At 37.1% G+C, this 20086-nt stretch overlaps 1 protein-coding gene across 4 annotated transcripts in view; it reads right to left on the bottom strand.

Moving 5' to 3' along the window:
• Positions 1-1718: 1718 nt before the first annotated feature.
• The window catches only part of celf3b (cugbp, Elav-like family member 3b), a 21581-nt gene continuing 3213 nt past the window's right edge, over positions 1719-20086 (bottom strand). For 2 of the 4 annotated variants that reach the window (XM_066682246.1, XM_066682247.1), the window contains exons 4-15: positions 16718-16800; positions 9648-9696; positions 8909-9037; positions 7802-7881; positions 7289-7432; positions 6284-6437; positions 6003-6152; positions 5754-5819; positions 5527-5640; positions 5238-5381; positions 5005-5156; positions 1722-2283 (exon numbers count right to left, since the gene is read on the bottom strand). In XM_066682246.1, the coding sequence (XP_066538343.1) occupies positions 5029-5156; positions 5238-5381; positions 5527-5640; positions 5754-5819; positions 6003-6152; positions 6284-6437; positions 7289-7432; positions 7802-7881; positions 8909-9037; positions 9648-9696; positions 16718-16800 (1241 nt within the window). In that variant the 3' untranslated portion in view covers positions 1722-2283; positions 5005-5028. Of the gene's footprint in view, positions 2284-4279; positions 4383-5004; positions 5157-5237; positions 5382-5526; positions 5641-5753; positions 5820-6002; positions 6153-6283; positions 6438-7288; positions 7433-7801; positions 7882-8908; positions 9038-9647; positions 9697-16717; positions 16801-20086 lie in introns of all 4 variants that reach the window. The other 2 variants (XR_010804307.1, XM_066682250.1) reach the window with 2 other exon arrangements.

The following is a 20086-nucleotide window of genomic DNA, read 5'->3' as shown; positions in this document are numbered from 1 at the left end:
TACGTCATCATTATCAGCTATGCCAATAGATTTTCACACTGGTAAAATAGTTTATCTTTTCAGTTTCATAACAATAATATATCTATAGTGTGTTCCAGTATGATATTGTTACACTGCCTCATGTTATTTCGTATTGGAATCAGTTTCTAGAAAGCACTCAGTGAAAAAAGATCTGGCTTGTGATATCAAATAAAGCTAAGATAGTGTCATATAAAATCAACCAAGTAAAAAGTTACATTCTAAAATTTAAATAAAACATTGAAAAAACTTGTTCTCGTTCTGTAGCATCTAGTCAGAGACAGTCATTCACTAATTTTGGCATTGCCAGTACGTGAAAGAAATCTTGGAAAAACCTTAGTAATTGTATTTTTTATATTATATATGTAAAATATTGTTTATTGCAGAAAAGTATTTGATCTTTTTGAAAATTACAGAGTTAAATGCACACATGCGTGGCACGGTGGTGCAGCAGGGAGTGTCACTGTCACACATCTCCAGGGTCATGGGGTTGTGGGTTTGAGCCCTGCTCTGGGTGACTGACTGTGAAGAGTTTGGTGTGTTCTCCCTCTGTCAGTGTGGGTTTCCTCCGGGTGCTCTGGTATCCTCCCATGATCCAAAAACCCACATTGGTAGGTGGATTGGTGACTCAAAAGTGTCCATAGGTGTTAGTGTGTGAGTGTGTGTCACCCTGCAAAGGACTGGTGCCCCCTCCAGGGTGTGTTCCCACCTTGTGCCCAATGTTTCTGATCCATTGGTACGAAAATAACCCATTAAATGGAGGCGCTCGTTTCATTTATGCATCACTGGTGATGAGTCAGTTTATTAAATCGAATCGACAACTGGGTGGAGAGGGACTCGTGAGACTAAACTCAGGTGTGTTTTAGTGTTATTAGTGTGTGAGTGCGTGTCACCCTGCAAAGGACTGGTGCCCCCTTCAGGGTGTGTTCCCACCTTGTGCCCAATGATTGTGGCTAGGCTCTAGACCCACCAAGACCCTGAACTGGATAAGTGCTAACAGACAATCAATGAATAAATAAATACACACATTTATATATGATAAGTCTTAGAATTTTAATGGCTAAGCTTTATATTCATAAGTGTATATTCACAGAAAAAAGGCCCAGTTTTGCTGAATTCCATTAAATTAATCCAGCCCTCTCTAAAACGAAATGCTATAAAATGCGTTAAAGCATGTTTTTACTTCAGTATTTTTGTGTAGTTATACATATTCCCTGGCAAAGTTACACACACACACACACACATATATATATATATATATATATATATATATATATATATATATATATATATATATATATATATATATATATATATATATATGTTGTTTTCTTTTCAATTTACAGAATTTGTACATCGCCTTGCATTCTGTTTAAATGGGCCCCTCCTTTGCAATAATAAATGCAATAAAACACACGCACGCACACACACACACACACACACACACACACACACACACAAAATATGGTCACAAATAAACATTTATTATGCATTGTATTATAGTTGTATTTTATTTAAATTAGAAATAAAGACTGAATACAAAATTAGTCAATAAATAAGAAATAAATATCATCATAATCCATAGTTCAATAATTGTTCAATTACAAAGTCGTACATCTGCTTAAATGTATTTCTTGAAAAAAGAATGCTCTAAAATTAAGAAATTACATCCCAACAAACTTAATTGCATTTACAGACTTATATATTTTAAAATTGATAAAATAATCAATAAATAAAAAATAGCTCAAGTATTAAAACTCACCGAAAAACATCCGAACTCGTCTCCCATATTTCACAAAAAAGTAGAAATTTTAATTCAAAAGAGGTTTTCCAAAGATCTTTGCTATAATAATAGTAATAATAATAATAATGATAATAATAATAATAATTATAACATTATTAAGAGGGCATTATTATTATTTTGATGTAAACTATACCCATTTCCTTTCTTTTTTTCAGACTAATATATTTAAAGTTCCCGCAGCAGAGCTAAGCTATTTCCTTTCTTTTTTAAAATTACTATCCATATTTATTGTCTTTGCTGGACATATGAAATCCATGAGCAGTAATAAATAATTCTTCTTTCAGGATGTGTGTGTGTGTGTGTGTGTGCGCACATATGAGTTATGTACATAATTGTTTACATAGACGTACAGATGTACATTTAATGTGTATAAATGTGTGTTGTATGGTGAATGACCCAGTCATTTCTGAACTTCTCACTTTACACCATGTTCCCCTTTTAACATCTCAGCCATTTGGAACCTGTGTGAGGGAGAGAGCGAGAGAGAAAGAGAAGGAAAGAGGGATATTGACTGATTGATTGATAAATAATGACTCTGAGTCCATCTCATGTTCATTTATTCCCATGGCCTTCTGACCTCCTGTTTGTAAACCACAGTGCCAGTTCTCCACCACTACAGATAACATTTACTAGTGTCTCTTAAAACCTGGAGAAACTCCCTGTCACCCTGATCTGTTATTCCCAGCAGTTTAATACTTTCCCTCATGATGCTCAAAGGCTGGATTCATGCAGACAATCTGATCCTAAATAAGCACTAAAGAGGGCATATCTCTGACGCTCAAACTCCAAACACTCATCTGAAAAATGAAGGAGCAGAAACCTGAAGCCTTATCCAAAAAACAGTTAAAAAAAAAAAAAAAGTAGATTATTATTTTAGTGATGCCCATACCTCAACCCTTGTTTTAAAAGAAATCACATAATATATTTCAGATGTACACAGTTTTCATTCTAATAATAGTATAAATTGCCAAGTCTTATAATAAAGTCAAATAAAATAATAAATAATGTAATCAAAACATAATTCAAAACCAAGTATTTTTGCAACACACTAACTGAGAAACTTAAAGCAAGAACATTGTTCATATTTTTCAGGCTGTGTGTCTTGTTATTTTTTAGGTCAGTCGTGGAGAACAGATCCAGTTTTATTCTTAAAAAGAAATCATACTGATATCCTCTTCTACACATATTTACATCCACAGTAACCATGCAGCTTAACACAGTGAAGCCCAAGACTGCTGTGTGTCCATGGTTAAGTCTGTGTGTGTGTGTGTGTGTGTGCTCATCACAAGCAAACTGTCACCCAACATGCAGCACTCCTAAGGCCCAACACAGGAATTCTGGGATTCTGGGAAGAGTGATGTTCCAGTATATGAAAATAAGGGAAATATTTAGTAAGTAATTCAACAAATGAACAAAAATTTATATATTTTATGTTTTCTTCCCAGAATTCCTGCATGTCAGTACAACATACTGTATTTCACTGTAAGCGCCACAAACCTGAATTTTACCTCAAAATGACAGAGGGAGAGAAACTGGGACAACAAATATATGTGAAGGGAAAAATAAAGAGGTAGAAAGGTGACAGAGAAAAGAGAATTGGGAGAGAGAGGGGTGGAGGGAAAGAGAGAGAGAGAGAGAGATCTATCGCTAGTCACTGTCAGCATCTGAAGGAAAAGTGGACTATATATTTGACATGCTATAAACAATAAGGAAAAGATCCAAAAAACAATGTCTCATCTAGAGTTCATACACACATACACTGACACATTCACACACTCTCATTTACGCCCTGTTCACACCTGAAATGAACACTCCTCTATTGCCTTATAAAGATGTGTTACAAATCCACACAGACTAATACTTATGTATATGAAACAAAATTAAAATGTATATTGTTTATACTGTAGGTTCTTAGAAATTGTGATATCAATATAAAGAATTAATGTTTAACCTCAAGCTGTACACATTAACCAGCCATGAAATCATATTAAAGCAGATACATTTGAGACACATGGAAAGGGCTGTCTGTGTATACAGCCATATATCACATTGTCCACTTAAGATTATTACTTGAAACAGATGCTTATTCCAGGTATGAACATACAGACTCACACATCTCTAATAAAGAACACACCTTATCAAAAGGCCACATAACACATTGGCTACTAATCAAACTGTAAAATGAAATATTTGTCAGGATGAAAGAGAGAGAGAGAGAGACAGAGAGAGAGAGAGAGCAAGAGGTAGTTAAAGATTAGTCATCACACGTGAATCATCAAGTTTCTTCACACAGCAACTGATCAGACTGTAAAGAGATCAATAAAATCACAATGCACTAGACTCAGTCCATTGTAGCCACGGCAACACGGCATGCAGCCCAGAGCACTGGCTGGTCGCCACGGCAACCCAAACACAGGCAGTCGCCACAGCAACCCAAACACAGGCCAATTAACTTACTACAAGTGAGAGATGTAAGGGAAGGGCATTATCTGTTGCTAGGCAACTGTAGGCCTAGCCATAGCGACGGCATCTCCTGCGATTTACGATGTGGCATGGGGACCTTGGGATGTGATTGGTGGGTTTTAGAGAAAAACACAGAAACAAATAAAGAAGGGTGACATTTCTGTAGATGTTTTGAAAACTGCATAAACGCTAAAAGTAACACTCGTCTTGGTTCAGATCCATAATTTTCAAAAGCTGGCTGGGGATTTACCTTGGTCATTTTGCAGTGAGAAGCTTATTTTCCCTGGTAGTGTTTGCCTGACTGTCACATTTTCTTTTCTCATACTTCATTGCCTGGAGAGGCAGACTGTGTCACGTACCACTGCCTTACAGGCTGGCATTACAAATGGAGAATCTCATTTAAATAATAATTGCAAGCATTACAAAGGCCAGTCCAATTGTAAAGGTGCAAAACACTTAGATGCTTGGCCTGCAGGGTTTAATATGTGCTGATCCAGATTATCAGAATAAATCAAATTGTAGCAACATTCAAATGACCATTCAAATTCCTCATTATTCAACTATAAAGCTTTCAGAACGACACAATATTGACACTGTCTGTCTCCTCAGTGGCTTAAATATCCAACTTTGTCTTCCTTATCTCTGTTGCCTCTCTGTTCAGCATTCCTGTCCTCTCTGTACATTCCTCCTCTGTCCTCTCTTAATAGCCTTCCTCTCACCTGTCTCTCAGAGGCTCTCCCCACTCAGTACGGCCTGTTAGCATCTTTGGGTCTCTTCAGCTGAACTTTGAGCCGCTTCATTCCTATCTGGAAGCCATTCATGGCTTGGATGGCAGTCTGAGCACTTGTAGGGTTATCAAAGCTGACGAAACCTGAGAAAAAGAGAAAAAAAACATAAGTGCTGTGACAGGTGCTAGCATGAAAATTATATGATAGCTTTCTGCTGAATTTACCAAAACACTTGCTCTGATTTGTGGCTCTGTCCACAAACACTTTAGCAGAGATAACATTTCCGAACGGCAGAAACATCTGCAGTAGTTCAGAGTCTGTGAACTCCTGGGGTAAGTGATAAATGAAGATATTACAGCCCTCAGGACCTGCAGGACACACACACACACACACACAGAAACATTAGCCTGACTAACTCTACAAAAATGTCAATATATTCTCAAAAGAGCAAGGATAAGGATTTTATTTGAAACTCTTTGAGAGTAAAAGATCACAAACATAAAACTTTCTTACAGGAAATGCCATCACCTTCTCGTTGCTGCTGCTGTTGCTGCTGTTGCTGAGGAACCAGTGTTGGTTGCTGTGGATACGGTGGACTGATCAATCCATATGCAGCAGGGTAGGCCGCTGTAGAAGGATGATGGACAGTTAGAAATGTGTGCAAGTGTAACAAAGCTAGAGTCTGATACACAGTGAAGCAAGACTTTCTGTGAAGAACTCACAGCACAGAGAAATTATACCTGTGTAATGTTGCATCCCAGCATAAGCCTGCTGTAGAGGGTCCAAAATACCAACCGCACTCTGAGCTGCACACACACACACACACACACACACACATGCCCACACGCACACACACACACAGAAAGAAAGCAAGAGAGAGAGAGCATATTATTTACATATGCTTCTGTTTGTGATATTTATTGTATTTTATGGTGTAGATGTTGATATTCCATTCGCTGACTGCATTAATCACTCCCACTGTGTGTCACCTTGATATGGATGAATGCCATTTGTATAGATTGTTTCAGATGCAGAATGTCCATTGGCTGGAGCAGGAATAGGACTGTAACCGTTGATACCAACTGGTGGGGGCAGGGCAGGAACAGGTGTGGCTGCAATAGCAGGTGGAGTATTTGTGCCTGCAAATAGGCAATGTTTTCATAACCTTGAGGAAGTCATTTCAATGATATCCTGGTATTGTGGTTTTAGTAATAGGGACAATAAAATGCCATAACTTTAGCACAGCTCTACAGGTGGACACGGCCTTTACCTGAGGAAGGCGTGATTGGTGTGATGGGAGTGATGGGCGTGGCTATGATGCCATTGCCATTAAGAGCTGCCATCTGCTGCATCTGCACCGCGGCTACTGTAGCTATGGGTGACAAGTAGGCAGACTGTGCAACCAGGGTCTGCTGCTGTACCAGCTGAGAGAGAGAGAGAAAGAGAGAGAGAGAGAGAAAGAGAGAGAGAGAGAGAGGAGTAAAGAGTGGCAGAAATAGTGAGAGAGAGCATAAAAGAAATGGGTGGGTGTGAAAAGGGGAGAGTGAGAATGGAAGAAATTAAGAAATGAATAGATAGGGGAGAAAGAGGCAGCAAATAAAAAGGTAACAAAGGAATACTTGTTAAAAAAAGCGATACCAGAGAGGATAAACATTTTGTTGTATGTGTAACGGGTCCAGTAATGTGGTCTAATGGTATTAATTTGGATTCCAGTCTAATAAATTAATCGTGAACAACATTAAAATGTGTAGGCTGTCTCTTCTCTACTGGCTGGGTTCCGGCATTGGACACAACTCATGCTGGCTTCTGTCTGACCTGTTTAATCTAACACACTGTGATAAAAGCCTGGCCTCATCTCACAACACAGCACACACAACAGCAGAGACAATACTGGGGCACAAGCTCTCTGTCTGTCTAACTATAGATAAACATTTGCTTAGCCTGGACACACATATATAATAAGGTCCAGAAGAAATCCTTCCCAGAATTTTGTTTCAACTGCCGTCAAACCTCTCAGGCTGGTTTCAAATAATATGAGAAGCCAGGTTGTTTTTTACCTTTACTTTTTACTTTTGCCAAATTTCAGCTCTCAGTCTGTGTGTACCCTGAGGAATGGGATAGAGTGTGTCCCACAAAGTTTGCATCAACAGTTGTGCTATGGCACGCAAATGCACCTCTATGCAATGGGCATATAAGTCTGGCGTTTCTGTTAAAAAGGACAATACTAATTCAGAAGACTGTAATTTGTGTACACTTGCAATGCATTAATACTCACCGCCTGTGTGTATGCATTGTATGCCCCCAAGTTGAGAGTCATTGGGCTGAAGATGGATAACTGTGAGGCGACCTGTTGCATGCGGCGCAACCCTCGCTCTTTCTCTGTGTCTGCAAATTTCACCACCAGGCTTGAGGATGCTCCCTAATAACCGAGTATGGTAAAGAGCATTAGAGTCAAGAAGCAGATCTACAGAGTAAATAAAGAAAAGAGGTGCAAGAAAGAATGGCCTAGAATGAGCCCTGAAGTAACATGGTTTGAAATTCCTTAATATATTTATCTCAGCTCAAGGAAACTTTGATTAAGAAATATAGTATTATAAACGCATTGTCTTTATTTGTCTCAGCAATACATTTGTATGCAACAAACAGCAACAAAAATATATATTATGTTATTCATGAATGCATAAATTAAATGATGTGTGTCTACATGTTTGACAGCTGTTGTGGTTGTACATATTTCATGTACATAAGTGTCTATGATTCATACTGCTACAAGGGAGATAAAACTCACGGGTAGCGTCCGACTTCCATGAAGGCTGTTGATGGCTGCCTGAGCTTCAGCATGGCTTTGGAACTTCACAAATGCACATCCTATCCATTACACAAAAACCCACCCAGACACACATGATATTAAACTGCACGTTAAATGAATAATATACAGTAAAATAAATAAATAAATAAATAAATAAGAAAGACAGAACTATTTCTGTCTTGAATATCTGTTGCCTGTGTATGTGTACACATATCAACCATAACAATAACACCAATTGTTTCTACACTCACTGTCCATTCTCTCAGTCCTACTGACCACACAGGAGCGCTTTGTAGTTCTACAATTACAGACTGGAGTCTATATGATGCTCTGCATACTTAGACCCCTTTCATACTTTTCTTCAATGTTTTTAAACCCCTCGGGTCACTCAAATAGAATAGTTCATCAACCAAAAATATCCACCCAACAGCATCATGCTAACAGCATCCTGCGTCGACTGGTGGAGGACCAGAAGACAACCAACACAATCTGTGCAGCAACAGATGAGCTACTGTCTTTACATCTACAAAGTGAAGCAATGAGATAATAGAGTATCACTGCAGCACTGTGAATGATCCACCATCCAAATCATACCTGCTCTGTGGGGCTCTGTGGCCTGTGAAGGGCTCTGTGAGTCCTAAGTTTTGAATAACAAGGTGAAAGGGGGTCTACAAGTTGTAGCTGCAGATCTGAAAAGTGCTCCTGTATGCTCCGTGTTTGAGAGTGTGTCTATGTACATGCTAACATTCAATAACATTTGTGTGTACATGTATTTGTTCACATGTCTGTCTTTGTTTATGACTGTGTGAAGGGTTGTATGTATGCTTTCAAATGTTTTAGGGTATTTATATAAAGAAAAATGCTTTTCAGAAATTATTCAAATGCTAAGTGATTGAAATATGAAACTGAATCATGAAATATGAAAAAAGAAAGTGTGAGATAAAGTATTCAGCCATCACTATTTTATTAAAATATACTGCACAAAATTGTGTGTTAGTGTGTACAACAGATTGCCATGAGAATGTGTGTGTGTTTATGGCTGTCTGTGTGTGTGTGTGTGTGTGTGTGTGTGTGTCTGTATCCTGCCTTTGCTGGTGCCGTCTGGTGCTCTCAGTACTGTGCACTCATCAATTCTGCCAAATGGCTCAAACATTTTCCTGACATCATCGTCCTCCTGCTGCTTCCCCAACATTCCTACAAACAACTTTCTGTCCTCTGAGAGGCAGAGAGAGAATGGGAGAGATAGAAGCAGAGTGTGTGTGTGTGTGTGTGTGTGTGTGTGTGTGTGTGTGTGTGTGTGAGAGAGAGAGAGAGAGAGAGAGAGAGAGAGAGAGATAAAATAAGAAAGATAAAAGCACTATGATGTTACACTTTATCTACACTCATACCACATGTACCACAGTAATTACTGTATTAGCATTTATTATTATAATTATTATTATCATTATTATTTCAACCATTTTAGGCTGCTTTAGAATCAAAAATGTACAGTCCCATGATGGACCCTACAACACTAGCAAAAATCACTGTAGGCACTATAGTAGTACTAGTAGTAACAGTTGGATAAATAAAAACACAGAAAACCCATATATTCCACCAGGGGGCAGCCACAACTTGCAGTTCACAAGAAACCCATTGCCAGCTATTGTGTCACAGTGAGGGACAGGAGAGAGAAAAAAAATAAGAGAGAGAGAGAGAGAGAGAGAGAGAGACTATTCCTGTTCTTGTCTGCGTAGTGTGGATTGCGTAGTGTGGATTTTTTGTGTTATCTCTGAGCTGTGAGTGTGTGTGTGTGTGTGTGTGTGTGTGTGTATGCATGTATTACCTCCTCTTCCCTCACTGTCTGCAGGCTTCACCTGAATGGGCCGATTCATCTGAAAACAGACAAAAATAAAAATCCATATTCAATGGACTTCCAAGCATAACCACTGCAACACATCATTGTCATTACACTAGCACTCAGCCATCAGATTTCCCACAGCTGCTCAGATTAAAAGTCTGTGAGTCTGTGAATCACAGCTGTAATGTTCAGGGTAAGTGAGTATAATTAAACTTAACAGCAACTATAAAGCTCTGAATATTCGGTTGTTTTAGTCTCTCTCTCTCTCTCTCTCTCTCTCTCTCTGTGTGTGTGTGTGTGTGTGTGTAGATCAAGTGCTTTGATTTAATTTACAGCAATCAAAATAAGTAATTCCTTCATTAATTTAATAGAAATTAATTACGTTTAATCATTCATCACATGGTTTCACTAAAATAAAAAAGACAAATTCAGCCTGATTTTCAAAGCACTGAGAATGTAGTGGCACATTTTAATGACAATTTTAATATCCAGTTTGAATACATGCTGCAAGCTTAAGCCTTCTCATATAGAATTTGAGTGTTTGGAGGAGTTAGTGTAGTATAACTTTATAAAGATGGTTAAACAGAAGCAGCACTTCAAAGTAAAACACTGTTTTTTGTAAGAAATATATGGCGAGGGGCTCTCAGCGACATATCGCTCTTAGTTCGATCCTCAGTGATGCCTCAGCCATCCAAGACCAGAGAACCTAAAGAGCACAATGGCCATGTTCCCTGGGTGTTTATGAAGGGCACAGGCAGCTGGTGATATTTATGGTTATTCAATAGAACATTCTGTTTTTGTCTGACGTGATTTCCTATTTCCTAATCCACACAAACAAACGCCTATCTTTTTCAATTGCATTTCAGTTTCTGTCCGTACAAATGAGTACTTCTTTCTTAAAACTGTCCCTACAAGTGTGTAACAAATCCCATGTGATCACTGTGCTATTATTGCATTACCCACGTCAGTGAGAAATAGAGTGTGTGTGTGAGAGAGAGAGAAACAGAGAGAGAGATAGGTAGAGAGAGAGAGAGAGAGAGAGAGAGAGAGAGAGAGAGAGAGAGAAAGAGAGAGATCATTTTGTCAAATTGGAATAGGAAATCACACATGGGTGAAAGAGAGGGAGAAAGAAATGGAGGAAGACAAAGAGAGTGAAGGCAAAATACAGAGAGAAAGAAACAGAGAAGATGGGTTATGGTTTGAATCATGACACAGCAACTGGCTTGATCATGGAAACAGAAACAGCGGAGAGAGAGAGAGAGAGAGAGAGAGAGAGAGAGAGAGAGAGAGAGAGAGAGAGAGAGAGAGAGAGAGAGAGAGAAGCTGGTGTTTGTTTATCCTGATGACTATGGTTTTGTCAAATTGAATAGGAAAAAGCACATTCATGTGTGTGTGCACTTACACACCCACCCACCCGCCCACCCACACATACGCATGTGAGCAGGCCTCTGGTCAGGGAGTAACACTTCATGAATAGAGTGTAATATAAAGAGAAAGAATTGGTTGCTGAAAGAATAAGCTTCAGAACTGCAACGATGAGGGAGATCAGACAGGTGAGAGGAAAAGGTTGCTCTGACACAATGCCACTCGACATCGGCATGGCAACGTTGCCCTCGGCCACACACACACACACACACACACACACACACACACACACACACACATACACACACGCCTCATCCGGCTCTCTGTATGTAGTCATGGCAACAGGATGATAGCAAAAACGGTAGGTAAACAAGGATGCCAGTTGCCAGGGGCAACAGCCTGTCTCTCAAAGCTAACAAAGAGAGACGCGGGGAGAGAGAGAGAACGAGTGTTTAGATTATAGAGAAATATAGAACAGGAAAGGTAAAAAGGCTGAGCAGGGAGGAGGAAAAATATATAACCATGCTAATAGAGGACTGATGAAAGAGGACCAGACAAAGGGGAATGAATGACAGAGAGTGCACACTCACAAGCTTTAGTCCCTCGTCAGCAATGGCCAGATTCTAAGCTGCTCTTGACTAGATATCTTTTGGTGGTGGAACACTCTCAACCGTGCAGTGACCCTAATAACCCCAACAACAACACTGTACCTGATAAGAACACCATTTCAGTGTTTCACCACCCCCCAAATAATACAAACAGTGGTCCTATGATTACAAGGATAGAGGAGAGCTGACAAACTGTACAAAATGTACACTTACAGAACTGTGCATAATACAGCAGCTAGGAATGTATATATATATATAAATCTCTGTCAAAACAAGAAAAATAGAACCAGGTAAACATTATTTTACAGATTACATAATCCATTCATAATGTAGGATAAATGCAGAAGAATATAAGTGAATCAAATATATGATCGTTGGTCTGTGACGTTGGCACTGCACTGTATGGAGTGATCATCATAAAGAAGTAGGGTTTTCTAATAATTACAAATCACCCTTCTCAAACCTCCTCTATCATTCAGTAACTCACTTCCATCTGCACATGTTCAACTACACACAAACACACAAGAGAGAGAGAGAGATCCCAAACACAGACATGGCTGTCTCCATTTCCAAAGTCATTCTAAAGGCAGATGCAGGAGTTGCAGCACTCAGATTTTAATCTGAACACGCATGTCTACAACCTAACACCCACACGTACATATATATAAAGTCATGATGATTCACTCACAAATCCTTCACTTACTCTTACTGTGCTGCGCTCAAACATGTATTAAGCATATACACTATCACTCAAAGACACACACACACACACACACACACACACACTCTTAATCTCTCTTCCGGCAGTAATGCCAAAAGGATTTGACATGGATTACAGAGTATTAAATTCTTGGATTATCCAATCAAATTTCATTCTACCCCTCTCTGCCTATGTGCAATCATTGGACTGTACCATTTTTCGGCAACAGCAGGGGGGAAATGCTGTAGAGCAGTGCCGTGTTAGCATTGGCTGATGCATTCACGTTTCATTTTTATACCCACAGGTCACAAAGGACCGATCTATAAATAACAACATCTCTCAGTTCACAGCCTGCCTGACACACACATACATGAACACTCGCATATACAATTCATGACCCATTAAAAAACACACAGCCTCTTCAAATAATACATGCACCACTCCAAACACAAAAAAACAAACAAACTCATACACAGCACATTAGTCCTTCATTGCATTATGTATGCTACCTAGCAATCTGGCACCTTTTACTCACACTGTATCCTAGCAACCACATCCTATAGACTCAGTCCATAGCCAACCATCCCCCACAATTCTCCTCATACTTATTTTAGAAACTATCCCAAAAACACTTATGCCTCTTCTATGAAAGAACAAACTGGCTAAGCATATATTACAGAGCACCCCACTGTGTACCAGATGATGCATAGGCTGAAGCTTTTATACAAGACATTTTTCCAGGTGCACTTCACAAATCTTGCACAAATCTTTAGAAAAATAAGTAAATGCTGGAAATAATATAAAACAATACATACTGGAGTATGTAGAGTAACATTTCTGTCATTCTGGTAAATCTCGAAAACATACAGTTACTTCACAATGGTGACTATATATTGTCTTTTTAAACACAGATGATCTACAATTAATTCACAAAATAGCAGAAAACTCAAACCACAAAACAGACAGTAAAGGAGAAAAATTGTAATGAAATCAAATGTGATTTTAATATGAATACATATACATTTTATATTGCCTATAGAAGAGAAGGAATTCCAGGATTTATAAAACAGAGGATTATGGTAAAGCAGTTAATGACAGAATATGCTACTGGATTAGAGCATCTGTCTTACGATGGATTACATTAGAAAAATGAAAATCATAGTCATCTATGGTAGATTATTACACATTTTTTTCTCTTTCTCTCGGATGATGTCTCTGTTTAAAATGACACCCCTAAACTTTTCTCTCATCACGGATCCTTTCACTTCCACTGCCTTTATTCCTATTTCCTCCCTTGCTCCATCATTTTATATCAACCCCTGGTGAAAGCCAGCATATTGTTATCTTTCGAAAAATGATAAAATGAATCAGATGCTGATTTAAATTTGGAGAGGGAGAGAGAGAGAGAGAGAGAGAGAGAGAGAAAGAGAGAGAGAGAGAGAGAGAGAGAGAGAGAGAGAGAGAGAGAGAGAGAGTTGACTGTTGCCCACGTGAATCAGTAAATGACCCCGAAAATGCACTGTAGTGAAGGAAAACCCAGCAGAGGGATGTCAGATAACACACACACACACAACATACCATAAAACATACAAGCATACATACACACACATGCACACACACACATATACACAAACACACACACACGTATATACACAAACACACACACACACACACATACACAAACACACACACACACACACATGCACGCACACGCATGCACACAAATTTTCCCTATCTCGTTTTTGCCCTTTCCAATCTCCTCGCACCTACTTTGATGCTTTGCTTTGTTAATCTCTATGGTCTTACATTTTTTTTTTTTTGTTAGCTCACCACATAGACTCTTAACTCCAAACCTCCCGTAATGCAATCACAGATACACACACACACACACACACACACACACAGAGGGGGAGAGAGGGAGAGAGAGGGAGAGAGAGTCAGCAGCATCAGGGATCTGTTGTTAACTTGTCGGCACTCACTTTTGAGTTGCTTGTTTTTCCCCCTCGTTCTCTCAGCTGAAATTAAACCCAGTGCCCTAGTGATGCACAGAGAACACCATCTGTTCATGTTTCTCCTCCTCTTAGTCTCTGTCTCTCTCTTACACCTACGCAGGCCCTCCCTACACACACCAAATTATAAACTCACATACATCCAAACATTTATATATGCAGATTTGTACTGTACTTTATGGAGAACTCAGTATAATTTTATGAAGTGTACTTGTTTTTCTAAAACACTGTCTGTTCTATTCTATTACTGTGCATAAATTCAGAAAGCAGCATTGACAAAATAAATAAATCAATAAACCTCTGCATGCGTCTTGTTTTGAAATCAATATCAATTATAAAAACAAGGCACTGGGGTCCACACTGACTATTCAGGTTATTTATTTATTTATTTATTACATTTATATAGCACCTTTGTAGATACCCAAAGATATTTTACAATCGACACTGCTCAGAACGCCATTCCATTCATAATTCATAGCTATTAATGACAAGAAATGGTCTAGTATTTGCTACTGTAAGAAATGCTCTACAGCCTGCAGAAATGCATGTGATTTGCTCTAATAGACAGAAAATACTCCAGAACTCCCTGCCCACACAGTACACCCATCAGGCCTGTAGTGATTTCTTACAGAGCCAGTCTGATAAGTGGCACTTTCCTGAAACATTAGTCATACTTCTTCTAATGTTCTTGTGGAACAGAAACTGGAAGAGAAAAAAGTAAAAAAAAAAAGGACAGAAACATAGAAAAAAATAGAAAATACAAACAAAATGGGAAATGAGAAGAGAGAAGTCTTGTAAATAAATAAAAAAGGTATGGGTATATATATTTTGTAATTGGTACAATACCAATATTGACTGGAAATTTTTTAAAAACCTAATATGATTTGAAATGAATTATTTTTAATTAAGCATTTTCAATTAAGGTGATTATATAAAGAAGTTATCACAGTCAAAACAGAAGTATAAAGACAATGTCATCAGAGCACATCATTTTAGTGTATGCTATTTCAGCCAAGATTTGTTACAAGATTAGGTCAGATTCTTTATTTATTTATTTTTTTTGGGCACAGCTATCTAATCTAGCACACTCCACTGACATCTGTCCGAGGCTGATACTTGTGTCAGTACAGTGCCAGCTGTAATTATTATTTATACAAGAAAGAATACCTATTGGATCACTCAGATTTCACAATCAGTCCAACATTCTCCAACTCTCTCCATATTCAGATCAAACCTCAAAAAATATCTTTTCTCCCTTGATTATAATACTCCTCAAACTTAATCTGTTCACACTTGTTCTGTTTGGTAATGTTTTGTATTCTATATTTGTTCTGTTTTGTATGTCTTTGAATGTGTTCTATGTATTAACTATTGTAAGCTTCTTTGAGTTCTTGAAAAGAGCTATATACATATAATGTATTATTATTATTAGGTTTTTTTTCCATTAAAAAACAGTTTAACAGTAACATACAGTAACTATGAACTACATAAAACTACTATGAGTTTCTACTACTGTTTTGTAGGTTCTGTAGTTATGAAAAGGAAGTGAAGTGTGGGCTCAAAAACATAGAATTAGAAATCATGAGGTACACAGTGTATATTTAGCCAAACACACAAATGATGTACAACGTTGAAGAATAGATGACTATCAAAAATTCTGAGAAAAGATAAGGGTAATTTAAGATAAAGGAAAAGAAGTGAAATAGGAAGTCAACAGAGGAGATGCAGAGAGGAAGAAAGTAGAACAGGAGCTGGAGAAAAAGAAAGAAAGGAATCTGGCAAAAAGAACCAAGAAAGGTCAAACTTGTGTCACGCCTGTAACAGGATTAATTACTGCCTTAATACCATTCATCCCCGAGCTCAGCATCTCTCACTCTCTCTCTTGCTCTCTTTCTCTCTCTGTCTCTCTCTCTCTCACACACACACACATACACACACACACACACACACACACACACACACACACACACACACACACACACACACACACACACACACACACACCAAATCTACAACCTACAGCTGCATTATAAACAACATTTTCACTTATAATAACAGTGTGATTAACTTGACTGGCTGCTTTATGGAAATGGCAGTTGTAAAAAGCATGATACAAAATTGAAGTATATTGCATAATTTAATTAAGAATATTTTGAGTATCAACCTTGATTAGATATTTAGTAACACAAAGCTTGCTGAAACACAATAACAGAATACATCAGATATTGCACTAGTACAAAAACAGTATAATGTAACAACCACAAGCACACACCCACACCAACTTAAGAGCGCTTGAATATCAATGACCCAAGCCATGTTGTGTAAATGCCAGACACACACACACACACATATACACACACAAAACAGACTCACCCCTGGAAGGGTCTTCTGCTCATGCAGAGCATTCTGGGCTTTGAGGGCAGACTCCCGTGCACAGTATGTCAGAAAGGCACAGCCTAAGAAAAGGAGGGAGAGATCACATTCTCTATTAAAATATCACTTGATTTATTATCAGTCAGTATAATTTTCAGTGGAATGTTTACTCATTATTAGCCTACTAAGTTTTTTATAGTGCCATAGTGGGAGCAGCTACACCACAGTTCACTACTACAGTTAAACCAGTTACATATTGCAGCTACACTCCAGTTCAGTATGACATTTACACTACATTACATTTTTAGTGTGTACTTACATAAATAAATATTTTTCATTTATGGATCACTTTTCTAAGGAACGTCTACAAAGAGTTTCACAATAATATAATTAAGACACAAGTTAAAAGAAAACGAAAATAACACACAGATTCCCTTCCTAAAGGAGATCATTTGTAAAATACTTTAGGCACACACACACACACACACACACACACACACACACACACACAGCCCATGATCATAACCAGAATCTAAAGAATAAAATAGGTTATAGATCCAAAGAGTTTCTGAGTATGATTTTGTTCCACAAGTAAGGTGCATGAGCAGCAAATGCATAGTTCCACCAGAAGCACTTCTTTAGAGATTCTCACCAACCTGACGCTTGTGGTGCAAATATATTCAGTGGCTTATCAATGTTAAGCCTAATATCAATCCTAAAATTTCACTGGCAACCTATGAAGGTCAACAGTAAAACCATAAGTGTGCATTACATTTACATTACAGGTTACACTTGTTACGAGTGTTTATATATATATATATATATATATACACACACAGAAGCTGTTCCAAACATTCATTCACTTAAACTCATTCATTAATTAAGATTATTCATATATGACTGCGCCACCGTGCCGCCCACGAATGGCTCAGAATAATCTTAATTTATGAATGAGTTATATATATATATATATATATATATATATATATATATATATATATATATATATATATATATATATATATATATAAACATCACTGAATTTAGGAAACACAAATGTTATAATGAAGTTAAAATTACCAAGCAAATTACTTGGGCATGATATTTGATAATAAATTAAATCTGTAAATTTATTGCAATATCATATACAATTAAAATGATCCTGAAAGCGAAATCCCCTTATATTCTGTACTGTTCTTTCATAGATCCATATGTGACATATTGTGTGGAGGTATAGTGAAACATGTATAAAAACTAAACCAATTTCTTGCTAAAAAAGAAAGCTGTAAAATTGTAAATCGAACTGATTGTTATAAACCAAACAACAAACTATTTATTAATTTGCATGCTTTAAAATTCTGTGATCTAGTTAACTTTAATACTGCACACATAATGTACAAAGCATAATCTAATTACTTACCAACTGTGATCAGAATTTGAAATTAAAGACAATATATAGACAAATATGAAGTACAGGAACAGGCATGTTTAAAAGAACAAGAGCAATGCAAATATAAAAAACAAATGTATGTCCATCAAGGGGGTTAAATTGTAGAATGGTTGTGATAAGGAATTAAATATGTATAGCCCACTTTGCAAGTTTAAAACAAATTCATAAATAAGGTTAAGTAGGCTCTTATAAAACCGAGGAATGATTATTGTTGCATTTAATAAAATGTGGAATGTTGATTTTCCTTCTGTTTTGGTTTTTGCATAATCTAAAAACAGAAGTAAAATGATTGTTACTTAGCTAAGTAAGAAGGGAAGGCACAATAAGCTATTTTGTTTTTGTTTTGTCTATTAATTAAATATTTGTTATCTTTATCATTGTTTTTATGTATCTTTTTTTGTTTTGTGTTATATATATATTGCATAATTAATATTGTCTTATTGTATGAGCATAAATGCATATAGTGTTTCATTTTATTAATGTGGTTAAGTAATTTCAATCACATGAAACAAATAATTTAACCTGATTGAAGTAAAGGACATTTTTTGTTGACATACACATTTAAATGTAATAAATAAAATTTAGTATTTTTTCAGTTTTGTACTAGTAACAGTAAAATAATATCTGTGTTCTTTGCTAAGTTATAGCAAATTAGTCTAATAAGCTTTATATAACTTAATGAATCATAATGACTGACTAATCATTTACGCAAATACGTGAGCAAGAGAAACTTGGTAATGGTGGTTAAGAACATGGCTGCTATACAATCCCCTCCCATTTCTGCTTATTCTCTTTATTTGTTGAACTTCATCCTTGGTAAAATTCAGATTGTCCTGCTTCTGGACAGATATGTGGTGGTACCTTTTGCTTTCACTGTGGTAGAACCCTCAAGGATATATATTCAGTACTTTTAGTTAGGAAACATACACTTTTAATAATAAAGGGTCTACTAAAGGATGCTATTAAAGAACCACTTTTGGTTCCATAAAAAAACCATGTTTGTTTAAGAGATGTGTGAGTTTGAAGAATCTGTTAAAGGTTTAAAAATTCATCACTTAGTCTTAAGGTTCTTTACCAATTTAAACATAATACTAAGAATGGTTCTTAGTGGAACCAAAAGTGGTTCGTCTATTGCATTGCTCAAAGAACCATTTGTAGCACCTTACAGATTTTTAAGTTCCTTTGATTTTATTTATGCCCAGTTTAATCTCCAGGACTAATGTTCCTTTATTTTACACAGTTCTGTAATGAAATCTTACAAATATTAATCACTCATTTTTGAGAAGAGAATGTGCTGTACCTTTAGAGTAAACAACTGGACTTTAAAAACAACTGTTGTATTTTTAAATGTACTTTTACACTGTGATTTTGGGAATCACTCCTAAAATATGTATTCTTAAAGTTACGTCTTTTTAAAAGTTATTTGTTAATCTATAAGATCATTATTCATTGGGAAACACATCCAAGTTTGGTACTGCATTTACCTCACTGCTCTACATTCCAACAACAGCTCATGGTTACACTTACAATGAAACACAAAGAATCTCTAAAAGTGCATAACTGGTTGGATTTTAAAACAGATTTTTGCAGACCTGTATATTACTGTGTATTTTGATAAAATGGCTATTTTTGGCAACGTTACATCTAACAGTGCTAATTAAAAGCAACACACAAACACACACACACACACACACACTTTCTCTCAATTTGATAGCATATAGAACTCAGAACTGTCTTTATTTAGAGAACATTAACACAACAGACCCACACAGAAGCTAGCAGCGTGAATCTGATAGAGTGTGTTGTGTGTGTGTGTGTGTGTGTGTGTAGTATGTGTGTATGTATGTGTGTGTGTGTATTGAGATGTCCCATAAATGGATGAGCTGCTATTCATTGACCTGTAATCTGATAGAGTGTGT

Source organism: Hoplias malabaricus, chromosome 10, assembly GCF_029633855.1.
Source record: "Hoplias malabaricus isolate fHopMal1 chromosome 10, fHopMal1.hap1, whole genome shotgun sequence".
In the NCBI taxonomy this organism is placed as follows: domain Eukaryota; kingdom Metazoa; phylum Chordata; class Actinopteri; order Characiformes; family Erythrinidae; genus Hoplias; species Hoplias malabaricus.
This window is presented reverse-complemented; position numbering and strand designations above follow the sequence as displayed.